The 27,141-nt window shown below is 36.8% G+C and overlaps 1 protein-coding gene across 1 annotated transcript; it reads left to right on the forward strand.

The window, feature by feature from the left end:
- Positions 1–1,181: 1,181 nt before the first annotated feature.
- On the forward strand, positions 1,182–22,436 carry HACD2 (3-hydroxyacyl-CoA dehydratase 2). Its single transcript, XM_026665454.2, has 7 exons — positions 1,182–1,357; positions 4,666–4,783; positions 5,939–5,957; positions 7,966–8,054; positions 15,573–15,694; positions 17,469–17,647; positions 20,062–22,436. Exons 1-7 carry the CDS (start codon positions 1,197–1,199, stop codon positions 20,142–20,144), a joined length of 771 nt encoding a protein of 256 aa, XP_026521239.1. The 5' UTR covers positions 1,182–1,196; the 3' UTR covers positions 20,145–22,436.
- The last annotated feature ends 4,705 nt before the right edge of the window (positions 22,437–27,141 follow it).

Consider the following 27,141-nt stretch of genomic DNA (forward strand, 5'->3'; position numbering starts at 1 on the left):
GAGCTGCTTTGCAAAAGGGGTAGGCATATACATTTAATAAATAAACAAAGACATCAATAAATAAAACATTATTTCTTTTTTTAAATGTCTGATCTGGTGAGCTTTCCTTCCAGAAGTTGTGGGTGCTCCAACACTGGAAGTTTTCAAGAAGAGACCAAACAATTATATTAATTACATATTTATATATATAATTATATTAATTATATTGATATTAACACACTTGAGAAAGTCCAGAAATATTTCACAAGAGTTCTCCACTCCTCTACTAGTTGCAGAATACCTTATGCCACCAGACTCGAAATTCTAGACCTAGAAAAACTAGAACTACGCTGCCTTCAGTCCGATCTAAATATAGTACATAAAATTATATATTGCAGTGTCCTACCTGTCAATGAATACTTCAGCTTCAACCATAACAATACAAGAGCACACAATAGATACAAACTCAAGGTTAATCGCACCAAACTTGATTGCAGGAAATACGACTTCAGCAACAGAGTGGTCAATGTCTGAAATATTCTACCTGACTCTGTGGTTTCTTCTCCAAACCCCCAAAACTTTAACCTTACACTGTCTACTATTGACCTCACCCCTTTCCTAAGAGGTCTGTAGGGGACGTGCATAAGCGCACCAATGTGCCTACCGTCCCTGCCCTATTGTTTCTTTTTATTTTTCTTATATGTATCCATTTCATGTATTCATAACTATGTTTATACTTATACCTATTATCTTGTGATTGACAAATAAAATAAAATAAATAAATAAACAAACAACTATTTGTCTCAAAAGGTATAGGGGTTGGACTAGAAGACCTCCAAGGTCCCTTGTTATTGTTACTTATTGGTCCACTAGATAGGGTCCAAATAACAGACGCCGGAAAGGTGGTAAGAAAGGAGGAATCCGAGTCAAGCCGGGGTGAAGAATAAGCCAGCCAAAATGCACGCCGAGGATTTACAGCGCATTGGTGCAGGCTCCCGATGCACCCGCTCAGCCTCCGGCCACAGCAAAGCAGCCCCAGCCGCTACTCTTCCCCCCTGGCCGTGCGGCCTCGTTCTCTTCCTCCCCACCTCCCCAGGACGAGCCCGCGTGACGCCGCGGGAGGCGAGGCCCTCCTGGGCGGCCGCCTCGCTCAAGCTCCGCCTCGCGCGCCTGGCCTCGCGCTCTCCCGGCACAGGGGAAGCAGTTGAAGCGGCGCCATGGCGGCGTCCGGGAGCTGCAGCGGGAGCGGCCGCCGGCCAGAGAGCGGCTCCGAGAGCAAAAGCCCGCAGCTTCAGCAGGCCGGCGGCCGGCGGCGGAGAGGCCCCGGCGCCTTAGCGACGGCCTATCTAGTCCTTTACAACGTGGTCATGACCGCCGGGTGAGTGAGCGCCGGCGCACTCTTGACGGGTGGGTGGGCTCGGCTTCGGGGCGCGGGAAGGAGGGCGTGTGCTGGGGGCCGCTTCTTCTCGGGGGAACCCGGCGGCCCTCTGCCTCCCCTGACATTTCTCCTTTCCCTCCCCTGGGCGTAATGGCCTTTGCTCCTTTGAACGTGCCTCTCCTTGCCTTTACCCCGGTAAAAATTTGGAGATGCACATAAGCAGGCGCCTCTCCTCTTGGGGATCCTTTACTGAGGAACCCAGCTTGGTGATTTAATAAGAAATATTTTTATTTCTAAGTCGGAAGTCATTGTATAATATGCGAGCGTTTCCTTCCCCAAAGAGCTTTCTTTATCATGCTTTTCATGTGGTAATAATGTTCTCGAGGCTTGACGTGTACACTTAGGAGGCGATTATGGAGGCTGAAGCGTTCAGCTTAGGCTCTGGGAAATGCTGTAGCCATCAAAGCTTGCATCTGTGGCAAGCCTTAAGCAATTCTCTTTAGAAATATCAGGTTCAGCTCTTAGGGATGGAGACATCACAGGTAAAACACACCTTTGGTGGGTGGGGGTGGGGGAAAGTAGAGGGATTAGGATTTTACAGTAACAAAAGCTGGAAATAATTGTAAGTAGTGCCCTTGATTTTTTTAAAGCATTTGAAGTCTAAAATATAGTATTATGCTGATTAACATTGGGCATTTGGCATTTTCTAAAATTCTGGTAATGTTTTGGATTATCTGCAGAATAACTTTTGTTAGCTCCTTAAATTGATTGGGGCTATTTCATCATCACTTTCTGAAACTATCACCTGGATATTGTAAGATAGCTATGTGCCATGTTTGTTAAAATGCATTTGTTCTTTCTGTTTGCTTATAGAATTGCACTGTAGAAATAATTGTTAGATTCTAATCACAATAAAGCAATCATTTGAATCTGATATGTTTGGGGTACATTACAAATTTCTGTGTTACAACAGTACATACAACATTAAGGTTCCAGGATTGAGCATACATGTGGTAGGAACATACTCAGAATATATGAGGTGTGTATTGGTTGATTTGGGTGTCAGTTCTAAATGTCAGCAGGTTGTCTTTCAGTATAATCAGCATCATTTGCAACCATTTTTTGGATTGTATCACTTCTACTATCACCTTATCACTATCTAAAGAAAGAGAGAACAGCCAAGAGATCAGTGCTCAGTGATCACTGTCACTATAGAACTGCTTGTTGACTAAAGCAGGGCTCTTCAAACTTGACAGCTTTAAGACTTGTGGACTTCAACTCCCAGAATTCCTCCTCCAGTCATGTTAGCTCAGGAATTCTGGGAGTTGAAGACCACAAGTCTCAAACTTGCCAAGTTTGAAGACCCTTGAACTAAAGTATCATTTGCTTTGGATGTATTTGCACAGGGTGAGAAATAGGTGCTGTTTCTCTATGCTGATGCACCACAAATCCATGCATGTATCCACAAGGTAAACAATTAAGTCACTAAGCTGCTCAGAGTTGCTTTGAACTGCAAGATGGGCAGCAAATAAATGTGAGCGTAATAAGTGGGATTTTTTGAAGAAGCAGAATGATAGTGAGAAAAGTTAATTATGAACAATGCTTCTCATAAGAATTTTTCCTTGCATCAATTATCTGATTATCTTTGCCTTATTTTCTGGGTAGGTGGATATATTTCCACACAAAATTTGATACTATAGTCACTCCCTTTTAAAAAAAAATATTTTGTAAAAATACCAATACAAGAATTGTAGTAAAGGTAAATCTACAAGCCAGTACTTTACTTTTTAGCGTGCCAATTTTCCATTCAGTTTATTTAAGTAAAAGGTAAAAAAAAGATAGGATACGAAACTTCATGGATTGTTTATAACTTTAGGTCAGAAGGTATTAAATGGGAAATGTCTGGAAGCATGTTAGTGAGCCTAACTCTACAAATATAGTCATTATCACAGCTTTCATGTGATACCACAATCTTGTAATTTCTGCAAGACCCCAAATGATGATCTGGAACTTCCAGAGAGTATGCAGTTCCATTCAGAACTGGATGAACCGCTCTAGCTAAAATGTATTTTCCCATCATCAGTTTCTGTCTTGTCTATATTAAGTTGCAGATCATTTTCATTCATTCCAAAACTGTCTCTAAATCTCTAGAGCTCTCTACTTTCCAGGGATTAGTAGATGTTTCTTAAAGATGTGTTTCAGTAACAATTTTGTGACACTTTAAATTGGGTAGAATAGATTTCTCTAGCAATGTTATCTCAAACATCAAATGAACACATTCTGCTTTTAGAAACAGAATCATAAGGCTGGAAGGGACCTTGGAAGTTTTCTGGCCAAGCCTCTGCTCAAGGCAGGAACCTTATGCCTTTAACCTTATCGTTTTAAAGAATTCAAGTTACAAAGTGCAGAAATCTAAAGCCAGCACAACACTGTGCCTCCTGAATTTCCCCTATGGGTGCTTAGCCATACATAATGATGAACGTGACTAAGTTGGTTCATTATGAGTTTGCTAAATAATTCACATAGTAATTTTAAATTAAGATAATTCCCAGTCTAGTTCCCATTGATGTTAAGCCTGCAAGTACTCACTTGTTTCCAGGTCCTACCAGATTTTTTTTTTACAAAAAGGCTGACATGCATAACACCAACACCAAACAATGCATGTCACCAACTTTCTAAGAAAATAAGTTTTTGAAGTGTATATAATTACTTGGCAAGTCTTATTAGATCTACTAGATCCCAGTAAAAAGTAGCTAGTAAAGTAGTCGTAGTAGAACACAATTTATTTGATGATGTGCACTTGTACTTTGTTTCCTTGGAGACATTTAATATTGAATTCTGCTCTTCATACAACATTGCATGACATTGTTAAACTTCATAGGAGAGCTCTGTGTTGGATAAATGAGTGAAGTGATCAAAACCTAATGGATTTAGACTCAGTTTTATTCCTAATCTTCAATTAATACAGGTGCTATTTGCTGCTATTTAAAATATTTAAAAGAAGCTCATTTTTAGCTTTGCAGTTGTAACTGTTGACTATAATTCACAGTTTTTTCAGCAATCAGACTGGTAAAATATATTTCTTTCTCGATGGAATATAATGCTGAATTACTTATTTTATTATATTACTCTCAAAATATTTCATAGTATCTGTTGCATGGATCCAGATTGTTGGGGGCAATATGCTGACCCTGTAAACCGCTTAGAGAGGGCTATAAAGCACTGTAAAGCGGTATATAAGCCTAAGTGCTGTTCCTATTGCTACTTCAAGAAAAACATCACCGTGTTTTTCTCTCTTTTTCTTCTAGGTGGCTTGTTATAGCAGTTGGTTTAGTCAGAGCATACCTTGCAACAGGTAGCTATCATAAACTCTATCATTCAATAGAAAAGCCTTTGAAATTCTTCCAGACTGGAGCTTTGCTTGAGGTAGGTTTATCACAGTCTTCAAACCCTAGGCCAGTGATGGCAAATCTGTGAAATGTATGTCAGAGATGACATGACATTTGGTGACATGCCAGGAGCCCTTTGGAAGTTGTGCAAAAAGGCCTTGTTCTTGTGCAACCCGAAACATCCAAAAATTGCACATTCAAAGGGTGTGGAAAGGCCTTTGAACTCACACAGCTCTGAGGTGTCCAAAAATTGTGCAATTTCCAGAGGGTCTAGAGAGGAAAGGACAGTTTGAAGAGGAGGTCCAGAGAGACCTTTTTTTTCTCGAGGATGCCAGTAGAGTCAAGATAGGCATTTTCTGATTTATTTTTTTTTGTCACACCAACCCAAAAAGATTTGCCATCACTTCCCTAGGCATTTCAACTTATTCCTTTGTTGTAATGTTTGATTAATTACTATCCCTTTTAAATGCATTATCTTTTTCCAAGGTTTATTCTGTCAAATGAAAAAAAATTGATAAAACATAAGCATAATAGGAAGCATAATGATATCAGGTGCAACAAAGAGACTGACATGATAAAATTATTACTTTCAAGTGAATGTGTTTTCCTTTGAAATTAAAGTTTAGACATTTGACATACTTGGTAAAAATGTCAAATTAGAGACTTTTCATGCTTTTTTTATCACAGTATAAAGAAGAAATATTCTATTGATAGAGAGTTCATCAGAGAAAATTAAATACTTTTTAAAGATGGTTCTGATATCTCAACAGTAGCCCAACCTGTCATTTACTTTTCTTCCCAATAATGCATACAAAGGAGGGATTGCTTTATTTCATGGAATAAGTTCTGATCTGACAATGATCATTGTCTCATGAACAAGGAAGAATGATGTTTGAGAACCCCAGAATCTCTTTTAAAAGAGATAAAAGTCAATCTTTTTCTAATAACATAGTTTTCTAAAAGGTGGCTTTTCAGCACAGCAGAATTGTAAATGGGGAAATTAGTCATTGGTGAGATTAAAATTTCACAAAATTATTATTGAACAGATGAGAGATATATGTTATGATAAAAATGACTGGTGGAGATACTATTCAAGAACAATGTTCTTAGTCATAATCATGATACTGTTGTGGTAAAGCAAAATGTGCTACAAATGTGAAAAGTCTTAATTATTTCTGACTTTTTTTTTTAGATCGTGCATTGTGCAGTAGGTAAGTTTTTAAATTAAATATTTAATATCTCTATTTTGGAAGGCAAGGTGGGAATTCTACTCATATTCTCTGCCCAGTCATTTAAAGGAATTGCAACTATATATAGCATGACATACATCCAGTTTCTCAGCATTTGATTTTCTTTATTTTTGTTTTAAACATGCATTTGAATATGCAAATATAATCATTTTTTTCAAAAGTAAGAATTACATGTTCAGACTAACAAGTTATTTCAACGTTTTATGTTTATTGCTTGTATTGAATATAGATTTTATTATGGTGTTAATTATTTAATAATAAAAATTGGTCTATTTCTGCTTCATACTGCTTATAGAACAACTGTTAGGTATAAACATTAAAGTTTGCCAAAATAAAATTCAGCATTTTGAAGCAATTTACGTATAAGTTGCAAATGTGATCCAATTTTCAGTTCTTCTAGCCTCATCACAGCAAAGTCACACACACACACACACACACACACACACACTTTTTTTTAAATAGCTGACCTGGCTGCCAGAAAGCAAATGAGCATGCTATTTCAATTGTCAGGCTAGAAATAATCAAGCTTAGGTTTTATTGTAACTAGCTGGAAAAAGTCCTTTTGCAGGACCTCTGAGAAGAGATCACTGTCCTGGGACAAACAGACAAACAGGGTTGGAGACGAGTCAGAAGGGGAATCCAAAGGAGAAGGAAGAGTTAATAAGATCAGGATAGTCAAGAGATGGGTTTTAATTAAGTTGTCCTCAGCATTGCCGAAAGAGAAGGATGGCCATTAATAAGTAATGCTGAACCTCTGCCTGGTCCACAGCTGAGACTCATAGGATAGTAGTCTGCTCTCCTCTTGCCCCCAGCCCCAATGCCTTTTGGCCAGTCTCAGATTTGTGCAGTTCTTGACTGGATCTTCATGAAGGACCTCTGCTTTAGGCCAAGGGCCTGAATACAATATCTGAGTCTGTTGCTATCAGAAAACAGTTGAGGGATCCTGTGAACTTGCAGAGTCTATCAGAACAAGTGGGCTTGCTGACTCCAGTACTCCTGGAATCTTTAGCAAAGGAATTGCTGCCATTGATGCATTTTCCCTATCCTGTATTGAAGATCCGTTCCTTAGCAGGGTCAATGGTTGTCGTTGTTGTTGTTATTATTATTTATACAAAAACAAACTTTCTACATATATGCATCTAATAACTCAGTGACAAAATCTAAAGCAAAATTTGATTGTGAGAAATTAATTAGAAATAGTGCTTCATGTATGCACAAATGTTTACAAGTGAGAACTGATATCCCTTTACTAATATTAAACTGAATTAATTTATAGAAAGACATGAGTTTTACACATGAAAAATCTTTCATCTATTGCCTCTTCCAGAGTTATTAATTAGTTAATGCTATTCAGACATTTCAGTGGAAATGTTTGAATTTTAATTATTGAATTATTAAACAATCATTGGTGTCATGAAAATAAAAGTACTGGGAAAATATATATTTCCTTCAACATCTGTCATAGGCAGTTGAATATTCATTAGTCATATATTCAGATTTGACATTGTCCCTTTACTATCAGAGATAAGTGTTGTTTCATAAACAAGAGTTTGCTGTTCAGCAAAAAAAGTCATTTGAAAATGCTATTGTTGTAATTGCCTTACTGGGTGTTTGTTTCCTTCTGTGCTTGGCACCAGCATCTAGGAATCTCATTCAAGTATGTTACATGGGACATAATATCTGTTGTTCTTTTAGCTCTGGCATCTGATAATCAGAAGGGAAACTAGTCATGTGTTTATCAAATTTATTACTTGAAAGTCATAGCAAACCTTGTGTTTTCATCTCCGATCCAACATTCAGACATGAGAGAAATTTTGAAACCAAGAAAAGAATATTTAACAATATTTTAATATTAAAACATTAAAATTAATTTTCATAACACTATCTCTTTCCAAATTAGATTACTATTAAAGGGTGGGTGGGTAGTTTAGGAGCTCAAAAATGTAGTAAATCTAAATTGTCTTTACAGGGATTGTTCCTTCTTCTGTTGTCTTGACTGCTTTCCAAATCATGTCAAGAGTTTTTTTGACATGGGGTATAGTCCACAGTGTAAAAGAGGTGAGTTGAGATTGAACTATTTTATTCATCCTTTATCATGAAGCTCCTATCTCTGTTCACTATGGACACCACTATATAATCTCTTTTGCTGATAATAGATGTGTATGTAGACATGTGGTAAACAAATAACCTTTTCAGTACTGTTAGTTTTAATGTCATATTTCAACACCGTGGACATGTAATTTAGAATGCTTTTTGGTAGACATCGTTTTGTTGCCATTTAATATATTTCAAGTGAGATTCAGTAGGCTTGAAGAAAACTAGGGGTCATGATCCAATTCATTGTTTGGAAAGGACAATCAACATTCCCATGAACAGTTTCATTTTTTACTTCATTGGTTTCATTTATTGCATTCAATTTTCCATAAACCAAACTTATCATTATTATTTATTCAGGTTGTATGGCCAGATATCTTTCTAAGTGACTTTGAGCAGCTCCCAATAAAAAAATCTATATAAAGAAAAAAAATATCTTTTTAAGTAACTGCTAGGGTGGTGCAGTAGCTCCATTCAGTTGCCCAGACTTCACCCCTCAAGGGATTATGAGGTTGTTAAAAGACAATGATGATGATGATGATGATGATGATTTCTAGCAAGTCTGCTAGAAGAATTGAGAGAGGATCTATTTTTCAAAACTAAGCAGCTTTGATGTAGATTCCATTGGAATACACAATTGTATTAATATAATTTAAACATATGATTAGAAATAATTCCAATATCTTAACTATAGCATAGTAAGAACTGGATTGTAGAACACAAACATCCAAAATTAAAATTGTAGCTGTAATAGAGTGTAATTTTATTGATTGATTACTTAAGTAGCCCAGGCTAGTTGAAAGGATGTATTGTTTTCTTTGAAAAAAATAGTTGCTTGCATTGTTATGAAAGCATTCTACATTTCTTTTTTGAAAGGCTGTCTACATACCTGAGTTCTTTGAACAAGTTCAACTATTGAGAATGTTGTAAGATGCATGTGTTTCATCTCTTGCATAAATCTTTCATGTCTTTTTCAAGTCTTTTAGTGAGAGACTCTTTAATAATTTTGATCAGATTTCTCTTGAATATAATTTTCTCTCAAACCAGGATAAAGCTATCTTAATTTATTTACCAGTCTAATGAAGGAATTATTTGTTTTGGTATCAAATATATGATAGCAGATTGTTCTTCTAATCTTTTCTTGGATGCTTTCTGATGTTTATTGCATAATATTAATTGCATGAGTCCAGTGATGCTCGAGGAATGTGCTTGTTCTACTAAGATGATAACATTGTTAACTTGTTCTGTCTTTTCTCCCCCTCTTTTAAAAGTTGAATTGAAGAAAAAAAAACCTGCCAAATCTTAAATTTAAATCCTGCTTTCTTACTTTTCATTAGGGAAGACAAGTGATTCAAAGATAGGAGTGCCTTGTGTGATTTCCCTTTAAACCAGTATGGCAAGCAAATGTGAATTAAAGCCAAAACTTGATGTAATGCCAGATTGAAGACAATGTGCCAGCATTCAAGGGTATTGCAAACCAGGAGTTAATCAGGCTTGATTACATTTTGTTTTCTTAACGTGTCAGGCATTGCTTAACTTTAATATCTTTACATTATTCTCATAATCTTTAGTTGGTGGGGGAAAGCTTAGGGTCCAGTACTGTAAAGCTCTTATTCAGAACACTGATATGTCATTAGCTTTCTGCATATTATTTTGATGGACAATTTATGTTTCATGTGGCAGAATGAACCCAGCAGATCTTATGATTTTAAAAAAACTGAGTTTAGAGATTTCACCGATTTAATCTAGCTTAATCCGCATCTTGACAACTAACCTGCTTAGCAAAACAAAAAAAACCCCTTGGTATTGCTGAAAGACTCAAAAAGCAAGTGAATCTTCCTTTCAGATGTTATTGAGCAAAACTTCCAGTCATGGCTACCCATGTTGATAGTTTGCAATGCTAAGATTATTGTTTCTAATAATAACATGGACAATTGGTGAGATCTTTTTGTGGGAGTTGTTGAGCTGATGGTAGCAGAACAAGTTTGCAGCTCTCTTGATGAAGGAGATCACCTAAGCATTCTGGTTCAGTATTGAATGAAGCAACCTTGTCCACTCTCTTAGAAGACCTTTATCAGGACTTGGATAATCTATCCCTCCTGATTTATTGGATCTACTCCCCCCCCCCCCCCCCCCCCCCCCCCCCCCCCCCCCCCCCCCCCCCCCCCCCCCCCCCCCCCCCCCCCCCCCCCCCCCCCCCCCCCCCCCCCCCCCCCCCCCCCCCCCCCCCCCCCCCCCCCCCCCCCCCCCCCCCCCCCCCCCCCCCCCCCCCCCCCCCCCCCCCCCCCCCCCCCCCCCCCCCCCCCCCCCCCCCCCCGCAGCAGCCTTTCTTTTGATGCCATCAATCATGATACCTTATTGGACTGTCTGCAAATATTTGGGATAGGATGTGTTGTTTGTAATGGTTCTTTTTCTTCCTCAGTGGACAGTTCCAATCTCTGGTGGTGGGGGTGGAGAGGTTGGCTGAGTGGCCTTTGATGTGTAGATTCTCTAGAGGTCACTCCTCTGTCCCCTGCTATTTAACATCTATATGAAGCTGCTGGGAGAGAGAGAGATCATCTGATGGCTTGGAGTTTGGTATCAGTTGAGAAAGAGATACTGTTAATATTACCTACCAGTTCCTGCAGGCTGTGGGAATCTGGGATGAGAGAGAATAGACTGAAGTTGAATCCTGGTAAGTCAGAGTTGGTGTTGATACATTAAGGTTTTCTGTCACCATCAGAATTCTTCCTTGATGAGCGAGCACAACCTGTCAGGGAGGGAGCAAGTTCATGACTTGAGACCCTTCTGGACTCAGGGCTCTAACTAGTTGTACCATTTGTGACCCTACCTGTGGCAGGAGTGCCTAAATAGAGCCTATCATCACCATCTAGTTGGATTGGATGACTATAACGAACTCTTGGGCCTTAAAGACTACTTTAAGTTGGTCCAAAACAAGCAGGCTGTATACTTCCTCTCTTCCAATATCATCAGCAAATAGGAAGGTTTTGCCAATAGTTTTCCAGGTACAATTAAAGGTGCTAGTTTTATCCTATGAAGCTCTTTATTGGTATCCAATATCTATATGATCACCTACTCCAACCAGTACTGGCCCAACTGATCAGATAAAAAGAGAGAGATTGTTACTTATCACGTATTTTTGAGAATGGGAGGGCTCTGCCTTTCTGTGACAGCACCAACTCTGTGGGACAGCTTCCCAGTAGAAATTAGGCTCTAACCCCCTCCCAGTTGACATTTTGGAAGCTACTAAAGACAGAATTGTTTTGGAGAGCCTTCCCCTGGTTTTATCACACAATTGGAAACTACTATTTTTATTATTTTCATTCTTATATTTGGTGGGTACTGTTTTATTGTTCTTACTGAGAAGTTTATGCGATGAAAGTTTTAACTGGTTTGTGTAAACCACCAAGTTTTTTTTAATCAAGGCAGAATAGAAATAAGTAAAATAAATATGTTTAAATTTTGATAGATTTATTGTTTTTTTTTATTTGTGCAACAGTAAAAAATGAATTCCTTACTGAGGACTATTTTTAAAAGAAAGAATATTTATGTACCTTGGACATTGGAGAGAAAATTAAACCAGCTATTGGTTGTGGATGAAGGGATAGCTGTGTTTCATTTTAAGCTATGAATTATTTGCTGTTGTAACAGCATTGATTATTTATAATAGCTCCGATACTCTATTAGTTTTGAATGATGCTAAAAATGGTTTTCCAGTCATTAGCTGATTGTGAGTAGCCATTGTTTAGTTCATTACTCTTGTCATTGGAAGAGAGGAATGTAAAACAGTGTTCATCATATGCCCAGTAGATGGCAGTAGGTGACATAAGATGTACTCTAACAAAATATTTATAATGAAAGACTAATATGATATGAAATGTACTGTTTGCAGTCTTGTACAAAGTTTTTTTCTTTTTTTAAAAAAGTAATAGCACAGAGGAAAGTTTTCAGTGCAAATAAAAGCTTTTTCAGTAATTACTAGTAACGTGAGGGATATCAGTCTCTTCTCTCTGCACAGCCCAGTTAATGCAATGATACTACAATTGATGTATTTAATACTGCAAGAAATTAGAACCTGTAATTTGTTAATTTACATATTGTTTCTGAAAATGCAGGTGTCTCCTTAAAGTGAAGTTTCTTTTTGTATTGTTAATAGTAATGTCATTGATATAAAGCATTGATTACTTTAGGCAGAGTATTCTTTTGACCATCACAAAGATAGAATCATTTACTTCTTTTCTAGCACAGAAACCAATCATAAAGCATTGTTCTTTATTCAAACATTATCACATGGTTACTTGGATGATGTTGTTTGAGCTATTCTTTTATAGAAAGAACTGTCCCATCTATCTCATCTTCTCTGCCTTGGTAAAGTCCATATTGTTTTGTCTGCATCAGCCAAGTTTTACCTTAGAGCACTCCTCATCAATCCAATTTTATTGGTACCAAGTGATATGGCTCCTCCCTCAATTCTTTCCCCCATTCCTCTTATTCTGTACTATCAGAATGCTTTGGTGAGATAACCATCTGTAAAATCCGCTCCCCAAATATCTTCGGCATTGAATCTATTTCAGAGGGAGAACTATCCAAATTCCTAGAATAAGCATGTTTCTGTTGGAGAGTCAGTGAGGGAACCTTGAGAGAAATAGACAACAATTACATAAACAGAGAGGGCTAAAAGATCCCTGGGAAACAAGATCATATGAGAAGATACACAGGCAGGCTTCTGAAGTAAAACATAATCAGGTCTACAAAATTTATGCCAACCCTACATGGTTGATCAGGAAACAGACTCCTCAGGAAGACTACAATGATACTTTATTGAGACATAATAAATTTGCAAGCTTGATTGTACTTTGTTTTCTCTCCATGTTGGAGTGACATATAGTACCAGTGAGCCTTGTTCCTTCTGATCATACAAGTGTAATTTTGATTTTTTTTAATATGGACTAAATGACCAATTGTTTCCTTTTTGCATAAAGGAGTGTCAGGATTTCATCTACATGAATAACTGATTTTTTTCATAGATCTACAGCTCTCCTTCAATAATATTTTAATGCCCTTGACACTAGGAAGTCTGTTGCATTTTGCTTCAGCAGAAACATATCCTTTCTAAAAGAATCCCACATTTGTTCATTTCCTATGTTAGCACAAAGCAAGGTACTTCAGTTTCATTTCAGTGTTTTTAAAGAAGAGTGATGGCAGCTCTTAATCCTTTCTTTGATCTCCATTAAGTGACTATGAAAGTTCAAGGCCACTTACAGCAGCGCTTAAAAGTTTAAGAACCTATTTGAATTTTCAATATTCATGTTTTATAGGTCATATTTATGTAGAAATATTGAACATTCAAACAGTTCAAGAACCTTCACTTATATAACATAGGTTTGGGTCATTTTAACAGCTTTTTTTGGGGGAGGGGGTACTGTTTTATCCAAGATCTGTCAGTCTACTAGTTTCAGCCTGCCTAATTAATTTGGCAGTATTAGTTGAGCCTTCATTTCAACAAGGTAGGATTGCAAGGCTCACATTTTTAAAGTTATTATTTTAGCTGTCCCCTTCTTTCTGATAGATTAGCTGGCTGATTCCCCATATGTATGTCACAGACACCACAACGCAGAATAGGGATGAGAATTAGGGATAAGGTTAAGGTTACCGTCCTCTCTTCCTTCCCTGCAGGAGAGTTTCAGTATAGGTAGTCAACCTGCACAACTACAATTGGGACCAGAATTTCAATTGCTAAGCAAGGCAGTTGTTAAGTGAGTCATGCCTCATTTTGCAACCTTTTTTTTAGAAACATAGAAAACTGATGGCAGAAAAAGACCTAGCAGGCTATCAAGTCTTCCCTTTGAATTTTTTGTTTCCTTTTTAATTAATCATTATTTTAAATGTTTTATTTATTTTTAATTTTTGCCATATGTTTATCATAAGCATGTTTAAACTCAGTTACTAGTGACTGACCCAACTACCTCTGCTGGAAGTTGGTTCCAAGCTTCCACCACTCTTTCTACGAAGTAATGCTTTCTAATATTTGAACTTCCCTCCTGTCTGAGATTCTGGCCCCGTGTTCTTCATTTTGCCATGATTTGTTAAGCGAATCACTACAGTTAAGTGAATCGTGTATTTGTGAAGTGAATTGGCTTCCTCCATTAATTTTGCTTGTCAAGAGCTGGCTTGGAAAGTTGCAAATGGCCATCATATGACTGTGAAATGCTGCAACCGTTGTATAGACATGCCAGTTGGCCAAATCCCTGAATTTTGATCTCATAACTGTGGGGATGCTGCAATGGTCAGCAGTGTGAGTATCAATTTTAAGTCCCCTTTTTCAGGGCCAAACAGTCACTAAATGAATAGTGGGCGATTGAGGACTACCTATATGCAGTATATTTCGGTATGCAGTGGCAGTCCTCAGAGAGATTGAGAGAAATGGCAGCAGTTCTACCTTTACTTAAATATTGAGGGACAGAATCCAGTTATTTTCCTGATTTTCTAGTCTGTAGAACATTCTGGATAGGTTATTAACCAGACACAGATACAATTTATTGTATGTAAAGTCAGAGATAATAATTTACAAAAATCAAAGTTACAAATAAACAACCAGTTCTTTCTTTTCTTTCTCTCTCTTTTTTCTTTCTCTCTCTCTCCTTCCTTCCTTCCTTCCTTCCTTCCTTCCTTCCTTCCTTCCTTCCTTCCTTCCTTCCTTTTTTTGTACACCTGAGCCATTGCATCCAAGTGTGCAACAATTCCCAAAAGATAACAAGTGTTACTGTCCTCTGGTCCAAAGATGTAATTTTCTCCTAATCTTTATCCTTTTCTATAATACAACAGAAATAGTTTCCAGATGAAGCTTTTATTATGCAATTGCCTCTAATACAAAGTTTTACAGGGATTATTAAGAATGTTTTCCACTTGAACCCTCCTTTTATTCACACAATTTCTTTTTTTTTCTTCTTATTATAGAAAATCTGTTAAGTAAAGACAGAATAACCATCCAGTATCTTTTGACTGGTAGAGCTAGGAGCTGTGTTGATCTGAAGTCACCCAGAATTCTTTACAACAATGCATTACATAGACTCCTTCTTTCTGCTGCATTTGCTGTCTTTTAATTATTTCACTTTAGAATAATAATACAAATTAGAAGTTGATATTTTAAAAAAATGAAGATTCATTTGTGCAACATTTTTAATTTTTTAAAAGACTCCATTTCAGTGCTTATTGATGGGGGGAGGCAAAAATCATTTTAAAACTATTTTCCTGTAGTCTGTTCTGGAGGGAGAATTGAGATGGCTTTTAAAAAAACAAGAATGAATTAGTGTGATTATATATGCAAAGCTTTAAATCATTGGAAGGATGGTTATCCCGAAGCCTCATTTTGTATGGTATGATTCACCTGCTTGGGGTCAAAGAATATAAGCACGGTTTAATATTTTAGATTATATATGTAATTTATTTTCCACTTTCAATAGCTGCATTTATCTTTTATAGGTGCAAAGTGAAGACAGCATCCTTCTTTTTGTGGTCGCCTGGACGATCACAGAGATCATCCGTTACTCTTTTTACACATTTAGTTTACTAAACCACCTTCCTTATTTTATCAAGTGGGCCAGGTAAGGTGATTAAATACTTAATAATTATCAGTTTAAGAAACAGTAGCTCAGTGAAGCAGAAGAGAAACAAGCAGACACTAGTTTAGTTTAGTTTACTTTATTGCCATTGCACCTCGTACAACTAAATCAAACACCATCTTCAATGCACTAGACATTTTATGTAAGGAAAGAGTTTAATGGGAGCATGAAAAGCGTTTGGATTTGAAGCACTTATTTTGAGCATGGAGATACTGTTCCAGATGTGAAATGTTTTAAATATTTTGTAATATAATATTTCAAGCTCAGAGGCAGAGCGTCTTCTATAAGTGATCTTCAGACTGCAGTCACTCACCCAACAATCATTTAAACTTGCCACAGTACTGAACAAGGACTTAGCAACCAATTCTTGGAGGACTGGCTGTTATAGCATCCCCATGCTCACATGATTGTGATTTGGTACACTCAGTACCTGGTTTGTGATTTACAAGATTGCAGTGAGCCACAGTCATGTGATTGTGACTTCTGACATTCCCTGCTGCTTTTCTGCAAGTAAAGTCAGTGAGAAAGCCAGCAGGAAATCAGAAGACTCGGTCAGGTGAGGGCCTCACTTAACAATGACAACCAGGACAGACGAAAATACTATTGCTAAGTCACACAGTTATGTGTTGTTGCACTTTATAATTATGTCACTTAGCAAGATCAGTCCCAATGGCCATCATAACTTAAGGACTACCTCTATTCAAAACAGGTCTGGCCCAATTTGAAATATTTCCAAAAAGATTGGAACAGCCCATTTAGCATTTCAAAGAAGGGAGTTTTGAAGTTAAAATGGTTTGCATCTAAAGCCCTTTGCATAGGGAATGTGTTGACTGCCTTATAATTGCTCTGACTCTGAAGATCATTAAGGACATCTGGGTGCTGAACTTGGAGAAGTTGTGTTTGATTGGGTTGCAAAATACCCTTTGCTGCTCTTTCAGTTTCTTACAATTAATTATAAGATAGGAGAAGGGGGATATTAGGATTGTTGCTGTTTTTTGTGCTTGGAAAGGAAGAAAGTCAATAGATTTGGATCAATTTTGCTTAATAAGGCATGTGCAGGAATGCTTGGAGGGAGAAGAGAAGTTGCAACTGGTTATTGGAATCAGTTGCTTCCTAATTTAGATTATACCCATGCATGGAGGGGGCATTATTTTATTTCTTTTGAATATTCAGAGAACTAATTGATGAACAATTGCATTTTTATTTTGCAGTAACAATTGGTATAGCACAAAAGCATATAGCCAGTTAGTGTACTGTAGTTAAACTGTTTCTATTTAGAAGTCTCCCTTACTGGACTCCTTTTCCTTTCATTTATTTTTAACCTGTCAAATGACTCTTCCATTTGTCTTCATACTTCTCTCTCTCTCCCTTTTCTTTGTTTGTCCCCTCTTTCAACTGTCTTGCTATTTTTGATTAAGGAAATGCTCAGGAAATCCTTTGCAGAATCGTACTGAAGCAACAACCTATACTTATGAAGCAGTTCTTTTTTGTGTCTAGAAGTTCCCAGTGTTTTTAATGAAATTTTATCTGAGTAAATGTGTATTGGATTATATCCTGAGTTCCTAGAAATGAAAAATTTGCAGTTTATTTAACTTTGAATATTTTATCCTCAAACAAGGTATAACTAATCAGTTATAACAAATTTTATATTGATTTGGTTATAAAATGTGTGTATCTTTAAGTCATTGAAATTTCAATATCTAGAATTGCCTCTCTGACTTTTATCCCCATGTGAATATTTATTTTGGTTTTGTAGGTATACTTTATTCATCATACTATATCCAATGGGAGTTACTGGAGAAATGCTCACAATGTATGCTGCTCTTCCCTTTGTCAAGCGATCTGGTTTATTTTCTATTAGTTTACCTAACAAATATAATTTTTCATTTGACTACTACACATTTCTGATCCTGGTTATGCTAACTTACATTCCAAGTAAGTACAGACTCAGTTCATATTTTCTTGCCTTATGTATCTAAAACAATTTGAAAATATTTGTGATCTGTTGCAGTTAAAGATTTTGTGTGTTGGTATTCTAGAATAATCTTGCAAAAAGCCTGGCGGGATTATTTTCAGACCTGTATTCCAGGAGTTGTTCCCTAACCGAATTCTATGTGAAAAATATACCCCGGTTATCTAGTAAGGTTCTCTGGCTGAAAATCAACTAGTAATCCACAACCTAGTTCTGCCCCTTAACCATTACACCAACTTGTATGTGTATGTTTAAGATTACCACAGTGAACATAAATGTACAGATCCCTTATCTGTGAAGGGGGTTTCTGCAACAATTGTTATAATGGTAATCTGCTAAAGCTATACATCTGTTAAATATACAAAACTCTTCCTAAACCTCCCTTTCCTTCATTTTGTTCTGGTTACTTTCCACATTAGCTGGAATATGCAGATTTCACATTGGGCCCTTCCTTACATGTTTTTCCCTTCCATCATTGGAAGCCAGGAAAGCATCTCATTTTCAAAACTGATGGCCTCCCCCACCAGCATTATTTTTATCTCATGCCTCAAGGGTGAGTAAGCAGCAGCTCCCGCTGCTGCTATTAAAGGCAGTGCTGTCCAGCAAGAGTTTCTTACTACCTATTTCTGGATGACATCAAGAATGTCTCTCACCCTCCTTTCGTCATGGCCATCCTGGTATGATAGAATAAATATCAAGTTAAATAAAAAATATATATATCAACTTATAATGTTACACAACTATAACTATTGAACTGTTTGGGATGATGTTTTTGCTTTTCTCTTGTTCACCAGAAACAACAGCTTTCCAAGGCTGTTCTCCCTATAGTTTTAGTTGGAGACCCCTCTCCCCATCCAAGCACATGCTTCCTTGAGGGTGGCAAAGGAAAGCCGCCATCAAGGGAGCAAGGAAGGGGACAGGCTTTGCGGAAGGTCGGGACAGGCTACACAGTGCTTGAGATTGGCAGAGTGGAATGGGCAGTGGGCTGTGTAGCACTTATCAAGAAAAGCACCTTGTGCAAAAACAAAAAAAAAAACCCACCAGTTTTTAGAGAGACCAGTCCTCAGAACCAGCTTTTAAGGACCTTTCTGAAGGATAAAAGAGAGGGGCAGGTCTTACCGCTTGTGGCAAGATGTTCCAAAGAGCAGGAGCCGTGGCAGAAAAAAACTCTTTTCTTGGATCTCATCCACTGAAATGCCTTGGCTGATGGGATCTGTAGTAGCCTCTTCTGCCAGTACAAGTGGGATGGACCAATTCCATCGGGAAAAGTCAATTCCGCAGATATGCTGGACCCATACCAAAAAGGGCTTTAAAGGCAATAACCAACACATTGAATTGCACCCAGATCGGTAGCTGGTGCAGCTCACCTAAGAGTAGTGTTACATGTGCCACCTAGAATCCTACCAAACTGTCTGCGCTGCTGCATTTTGGACCAATTGTAGCTTCCAAATAGCCCTCAAGGGTAGCTCCACGTTCTTGTTCCTAGCAGAACATCACTTTTCTGCTGGATCACTCGATTCCACTTCATTCTTCTTCAGAAGCAACTGGCAACAAGGTGGGACCTGCACTATGAAGAAGTGCCCTTAGCAAACAGTAAGCAGTCCATCTCAGAATCAGGGTCAGGTGGATGAGCCCATTGTCATCTGTTTTCCTAGAACTAGAAAGTAATAATCGGTGCACTGATTGAACAACAAACATTGCAAATTTCATTTTGCTATTACTAGACGATACCATCTCTGAAAATCTTTCTAAGGCACCCCCCAGGAGTCAGCACTGCCTCGAAGGCATAAAAGAAGAAGAAGATATGATATTAGACAGCCAGCATTTTTATTGTATTGTGCTGTAATTGAAGCATAAATCTTATCAAACCAGTGCTTTTTCATGGGGAGAACCAGAAATTATTTGAACAAAAACTTTCTGCAGCTGTTACATCAAGAATGAGATAATTGTGTGAGATACAGATTTGTTTGAAAGAAGGTCAGATTTACAGTGCCCAAATAAAAGTGAATAATAGAAAGAAGAGGAAGTAGAGGAAAGGACAGTTTAATTTCTGAATATTGAAGCTAGAAGCTATCGTTTTCTTTTCGCTTTGACTTGTTTTATTAATTAAAGAAGCCTTTACTTTAAGCATACAGTGTGCCATAGAGAAAAAAATACAGTAAATTGAATATTGAAATGAAAGGTGTCCAAAGAAAAACTGTTTAGCGAATTAGCATATCCTGAGTAGCTTTTTACCTTGATATATTGAAAAAGACCAAAAATGCATGTTTTGAGGCACCAATGTCTTTTTGTGAGAGTCTTTGGATATATGAAACTAATCAAAATGTGCACAGATAAAGCTCCTGACTTTTAATTGCCCAATTCTGTTGTTTTTCAGGCTTCCCTCAGCTGTATTTTCACATGTTACATCAGAGAAGAAAAGTACTTTCTGTTACTGAAGAACACAAGAAATCTGAATAATTCCAACTTCTATTTAGAGTTGTGCCCAAATGTTTGTGCAAAGAGGAACCTACCCAAATATGAACACTCAATCCAAGTTATAAATAATACAGAATAGTAGTATTTTGAGAAACTCAAAATAAATACTTGATTGACTGCTCGAATATTACTAAAGTTATCAACAGTAGTAATTTTGGGTAAAATCATTACTCTATGAAATTGCATTTTCAGCATGTCTTGTTATAGTGAAACTTTTTATTTTTTGTGAATCTATAATCTGTTGATTAAAAACTACCATCACATCCTTGATAATTAAGGTCATAGATAAGTAAGCATTATGCTTGGATTAGAATTAGAATTATTTCAAAATTTGCATGTCTGACATTGCATCATAACAATATTATCTGGAATGCTTTTAAACATTTGCCTAAACTGCCATCAGCTTCTTAAAGATTGCTGATCCTGATCTTAGAGAAGATCATATTCATATCCAACAAGCCTAAACAAAGAGACAGTGTTACCATGATAATATCTGTAACCAGTTGCATAATCTGCACAACTGATTTTTTTTATGTAGTTGGGCCTTAAAATACTGCATTGTTGCACAAGAGTGAATGAGTGTTTTAAACATGCAACGTAATCTTAATACCTCAAACTTGGATGTTCTCTTGCTATTCTTGAATGCTTCTCCCCACCAAAACCCTGTTCTATTGAAATACACACATTATAGGTAATTTGTTTTTATAATCTGTATTTAATTGTTGAAGTACAAAGAGAATAAATACAAAGAAAATATACAAAGATAGGAAAACAAGATAAAAAAACAGTGAAAAATAGAAAAAGTAAATTACTTTTTAGTGATACATCTTCCTCCTTTCTTTCCTTTGTATTCCTAACTAGTACACTAGTAGCTTTAAGTAATTTGTGATTGATATTGATAAAAAAAAACTTTTGTTACGGCTTTAAAATTGCTGTCCAAATTCATCCAAATGCAACATGTTAAGGAAATGTTGATACTTTTAGTAAAATAAGCATTTAGAGAAATTGAAGATACTTTTCTTAAAATCTGTTCATGTAAAATTCAAAACATTTTAAGGCTCCATTAATTTTGGGCTTAAAGTTCATGCTGTTGCATGAAAGTTTAATGTGTTTCAAAGCTAACTCATTTGGAAAATTGACATTTTATATGGAAAATTATTGAGGAATCTTTGAATACTTTTTATTAAATAACTGCTTTGATAGTCTTGAAGAAAATGCAAATTGTCATTTATATTTTTAAATTAGAAGCCATCATTGTAAGGGGATAAGCTTTATTATTGCTAAAAATGATGCTGGTATTGCTCATCCTCCCTATTACTAAATTTATATACATTAACTTACAGTCTAATACAGGGGTCTCCAATCTTGGCAACTCTAAGCTTTGCTGGCTGCGGGATTCTGGGAGTTGAAGTTCACAGGTCTTAAAATTGCCAAGGTTGGAGAAGAAGCATATCCTTTACTCCATTGCTGTAACTTACTTTGTATCTCATTGCCACTTTTTACTTCGTTCTACCATGGAGGTGCTAGTGGTGCCGGGAATGCCTTACAGAAACCTTTGGCATTCTTGTTGATCATTCTGTAGAAAGATATATATTTTTTTTGGTCCCATTATTTCCTCCAAGCCAGATACATAGTGCAACATGTTAAAGAGTTTGCCCTAATGGTTTGTCTGTAACAATTTTTCATCAAATAGTGGTTTGTATTAAATGGTTCATAGCCAAATTTATACAGCAAACATAAGCATACATTTGTGTGAAGGTTGGAAGAAGAACAACACTTAGCTCATTCCTCAGTTATCCATTTGGTGTGCGGATGAGACAGCCTTTCCTTTGGGAATAGGGTGGCTTATTGAGAACAAGTTGTGCCATCTGAATCATTCTAAGCCTGCAGCAAATTTCATTCTATTCCTTCCCTTTGCATGCTACCAGCTTAGCACATCAGTTCTATACTGGAAAGGGGAATGTTGTCATCCCCACATTTGGCAGGATCATTAAAATAGAGTGTGCGTTTTCTTGGAATTTTTGATAGTTAGCCATCAACAAAGCAGCCACATCCACAGATTCAGGGGATTGATTTCCAGATTCAACACTTAGCCATTTTATGTTTATAACTGGGGAAAAAAGATTCTACCAGACTGGTTCAGTTTTATCCTTGTGATTGTGCATAAGCTCAGGTTATCTTATGAAAACCATGGGTTCTGTGATTAACTTTAGAATGGTATGTTCTTGCCAACTTGGACATAAGACAATTCAATAAAATTTGAGTCCATCTGAATTATGAAAATGCTTTTCACTGCTAGCCCACTTTATAAAGGCTTTAGGAACCTGGCAAATATTGCATAACCTCTCCTTTCAGCTCATCGTACATCTATTCAGCAGGAAAAAAGGGCATGGAATACTTTACTACCTCCGTTAGCTGTAGCTGCTGGTCAAGTACTTTCCATTGGCACGAATAACTCTAAATCCCTGTTGCTGTTCTAAAGGCTGCTTTGCATGATACGGGGCAGCAGTTGGTGTATGTAATGTTTTAGATTTGATTTAGGAAAAATCTCAGCACACCAGAATGCAGGTGTATCTACCGTGCAGCTCATGAAAATAGTTACATCTGCCCCTGGATTGCATAGCTGCTGCTTGATAGATTTCTGCATCAGACTGAGATTGGACTAAATAATCTCCAGGATTATCTTTCCAATCCTTACACTCTGGGAGCTTGGAAATTGATGTGTCTGTTGAACTACCGAGAAGCACTATGCATCAATGTTTCTACATATTCCATAGTTCTTCCAAACTGGACCCAAGACAACAGCTCAACGTTTTATTTCTGATGGGTTAGTTCTACCCCCTAAACAGATTTACCTACTTTTATATGGCAGCACACATTGTATTGATGTGATTGATTTTACTTTATCCTTAACAGTCCTTTCTTTAAGCTGCTTTGCTTCTGCTATTCCTACTGTCATATCTTTGCTTGCATAGGTTCAATAAGGATATTTTGTAAGCTGCTTGAAAATTGCCCTGGTAGTTTACAGCAGAGAATGGTAATTTCTTTACTGTTGAGAGCTCTTCTGTATTTGTTTGCTTTGCAATTAAGAGCCATAAGGGAAATGACTTATACCGTGAATAATGCCACTGAACAAAGGACAGGATTTTATCGATTTCTTTTCCATTTTGGTGGAATAGGAATCGTTTCAAATAAAAGATGGGCATATGTAGTTTGTTTTAGGGTATTTTGGATTCCGAAAACTGCAATGGAGGTTGGCTGTGAGTTGTCCACCCTGTAATAAAAAGGAAAATGTAAACACGTTTGGTTTTAGAATTTAATAAGATATTTTTGTAGCAGTTGGGTGAAACATGCCAAATTCAATTGTTTCCTTTTCTAGTCCAAATACATTGTTTCTGAAGCCCTTGATGGAGAAAAGAAACATAACCATCCTTAGGAAACAAAACCAGTTCAGAAACATTTTAATGCCCACCTTTTGAACTTCTAATAAATGTAGAACAAATTTTTGAAATTGTGAAGAAGTGGCCACATCTGACATAAGGTTTCTGTAAAGTTTTGTAGAATCGTGTTCTAAAATAATTTTGGTCTAAGAATTGTGGCTGAAGAAGCACTGGATTTCAAACTCTTTAATTCTATTTGTTTTATACACCTTTGAGCTTTTACACCCACCCCATCTGATTCTTACTAATGTTCTTCAATATCCCTTCTATTGTGAATTCCCGGATGAAAAGACCAATCCTGAAGGTCATTTGATCCCAGCTACTGGTAAAAAACATATTGACCAATACTGTATATGGAAAACTCCTAAAAGAGTAAAACAGCTGTTAATTACATTTTACCCACAGCTATTGAGAGGCAAATCCATTTTTGTGTAAAGTATTGCTCTTATGTTACCAGTTTAGACTAAAGAGCCTCTATTTCAGACCTTTACCTAACCAATATAATCAGGGCATAAGGAATTATGTATCTGAATGACCCATATAGATTATGCTTATCCTTTAAATGTGGCATCAAAGAGGCTCTTAGAGAACACCTGAATGGCATGTTATAATGGCCATAAAAATAGGCCATAGTAAGATGGCTGGCTTTGTATTTTCCACAATATATTCATTTGTAAAATTGATTGGTTGCCCATCTTACCTCAAGGTGATTCTAATAAACACCTACCTTCATAAACAGCATTAATCTGGGCATAATTCTAAAACAAAAGATAGAAATTGTGTTTGTCTGCCTTAACCTTAGATTAGAAATGTCATTTTAATTTGAACCATATATTTATATTCCTGCTTTGCATTATTTACTTCCATCTAACCAAACTTATTACCTTAGGGCACTGCTATGGCAAGTTTCTCCTGGGAGAGAAGGATATCAAGCAGTTAATTCACTTACATTTAGATTCATTTTTCCTTCTGATAGACTAGTGTTCAGGCTCTTCAGATGATTTTACCATAAAGAGATGGATAGGAAAAAAGGGAGAGGCAGCATCTAACTTGTGATTAGAGGAAATTAGTCTACCCATTGGGTCAGCTAGAAATGACTTTTTCACTAGGCAAATACCAAAGCTTGGTAGACTAGGATGTAAGACTGGAAAATGGATTTCTAGGACCAATTATTTAGAAGTTGACTTTTGAAGTTCCTATACATTGGTTCCATGCATTCCAGTAATTAATGAAAAATGCTGCCAGCTGTGGTATTGTATAAAGCTGAGTTGTTACTAAGGCTGTTCAAAAAGCAGCAAAGGAACCTTGTTTTATTATAAAATTTCCTGCTCAACATTTCATCACACTGCCAAAATACGTTTGAAACAGATACAGTATGTACAATAGTGTTAATTGTATGTGTAAGGAAACTACTCTCTGAAGGCAACTACTAGAATAGGAGGAATGGTGTAGTAGAGTTATTAACATTTACTGGTTATGCCAGTGGTTATAAATTGGGATACATGACCTCCTAATATGTTAAACTAATTAGTGCAATTGATGATTTCAATTTTGTGTTAGTAATACTCAAAAATCTGAGTTGGACTTCCATTTAAAAAAAAAAGGGGGGGGGACTCCCTTCTAAGAAACTCCTGAACCTGCCAGGTGCTCCAAATCACAGTTGAGGTCCATGCTGTAGGTTATTTTGCTACTTCAAGCATTTTCCCCTTGAAGCATAAGAGTTATGGGTACCCACGTGGAGGGGGAAAGCAAATGGGGGAAGGGGATGTTAATTTTTCTCTTGTATCAAAAATATTTGGAACCTTTGAGCCTCTTTGTGTTGAAAGAAAGAGACCTTTGCGTGCGTTCTGCATTTAACCTACAGCCAGCCCTTAAATCCATGGATTCTGTACATTTAAACACTGCACTGCTTTTTAACTTGATGTTTCTCATGCTACAGCAATGACAACTGCTAGGTTGTTGAAGAACATCACTAAGGAGGAAAATGCATTGAATTATGTACCATTGGTTTCCATTACAGACTTGCTATTAGGACTTGAATGATTTACTTATAGTGAGCTAAGGCAAAAACTGTGTATCAGTGCCTTCGATACTATTTACTTAAGATACAACAATGCAGTAAGCAAGACTTTTTCCATTAAATTTCTGGAAGAGTTGTGGTTGGACTGCTGAGAGCTGCTGTCCCAGTATCTGGAGAAGGCTGAACTGCTCTGCTCTTGCTTAGTTGATCAATTAATGCCATATGAATTCTTCAGTCATTAGTGCTGCGCTGTGCATGGGCACTGTGCTCATTAATGTAAATGGCAACCAGGGCTCTACACACATAAAACTTTGTGGAGGGTTGAGGTTAGGCACATTGTATTTGTGAAGGAAGAGTTAATTAGGTTAATTGTCTATATGATGCATGCTTCCTTGAAGACAAAAAAACCAATGGTGATTACCAGACCCAAATATACACATGTAACTGCACCTTGGTTAATGTATCCCAAATGAGAATTTATTGAGTGTTAAGTATCCTTATCTAATACCTTTGTACTATTTCCATTTACCAGATGGCTGTTAAGATGACTTGATTTCAAGATAAATTTGCCTTATTTTTCAATTCTTGTAAAGACAATCTTTAGAATCTGGATTAAGCTGCAATGTCGCTTTATTAAAATACATTTTACTTCAACCATATCACAAATTCAATATTAGTTTCTCAATCATCAGAAATTAAGTTTGAGTTGTACTTTTTGAAATGGTTGAATTTTGTCTTTTGAAGTATATTTTAGTGAATTATTTATGGGATTCTGTTAGGAGGATTTTCCTCCTGTACGATAGTCTGGGATGTTCTTCATATATTTTATTAATTTTTCTTCTGCATGTATATTAAGGCTGCAGCAGAAGCCATGTGCTTAGGTTGGGATAATTTTTGTGATGTATATAATGATAGTATAAACAGGATATCTAGTTTGCATCTCACACTGAACTTACAGATGGCGATTTCATCTCTATTGATTATGATAAATAATCATAATTTCATTTAATTTGGCAGGAAAGATTTGGAGCATGTATGTGTAGGCCAGTTTATAAAATTGTTATGCTTCAAGTAACATGTTTGTTATTGATATACAACTGGATTTTTAATCCATATTCCTGTAATAGAATTTGATAGAAATTGTAGTCTTTTGTAATTTTTTTAATGTTGTGAACAATACAATTGTAATTTTATAATAAATACTTTACAGCACAAATGTTTTCAAACATTTTTGAAATTTGATAATAACTGGGGCTTTGAGAGACAATGTATGTGCATTTGAAAGAAAAAAAATTGTACTTGCTATGTAGTGAAATGGTTGACTGAGTACATTTTCCCTCAGTACTGTAGTATTGAAGTAATTATGCCTGCTTGAATTTGGAATAGTAATCAGTATTACTGAAGCAGGATAATCCAAATAAAATGCTCCTAGGACATTAACCTAGGACAAATACATTAACTTAAGCATGCTAATTTGTATGGATGATTTCTTCTACACAATTACATTGTTGTCTTTTCC

Source organism: Notechis scutatus, chromosome 1, assembly GCF_049901735.1.
Source record: "Notechis scutatus isolate UNSWTSFEM ecotype Mainland chromosome 1, rNotScu1.2, whole genome shotgun sequence".
NCBI classification, from domain to species: domain Eukaryota; kingdom Metazoa; phylum Chordata; class Lepidosauria; order Squamata; family Elapidae; genus Notechis; species Notechis scutatus.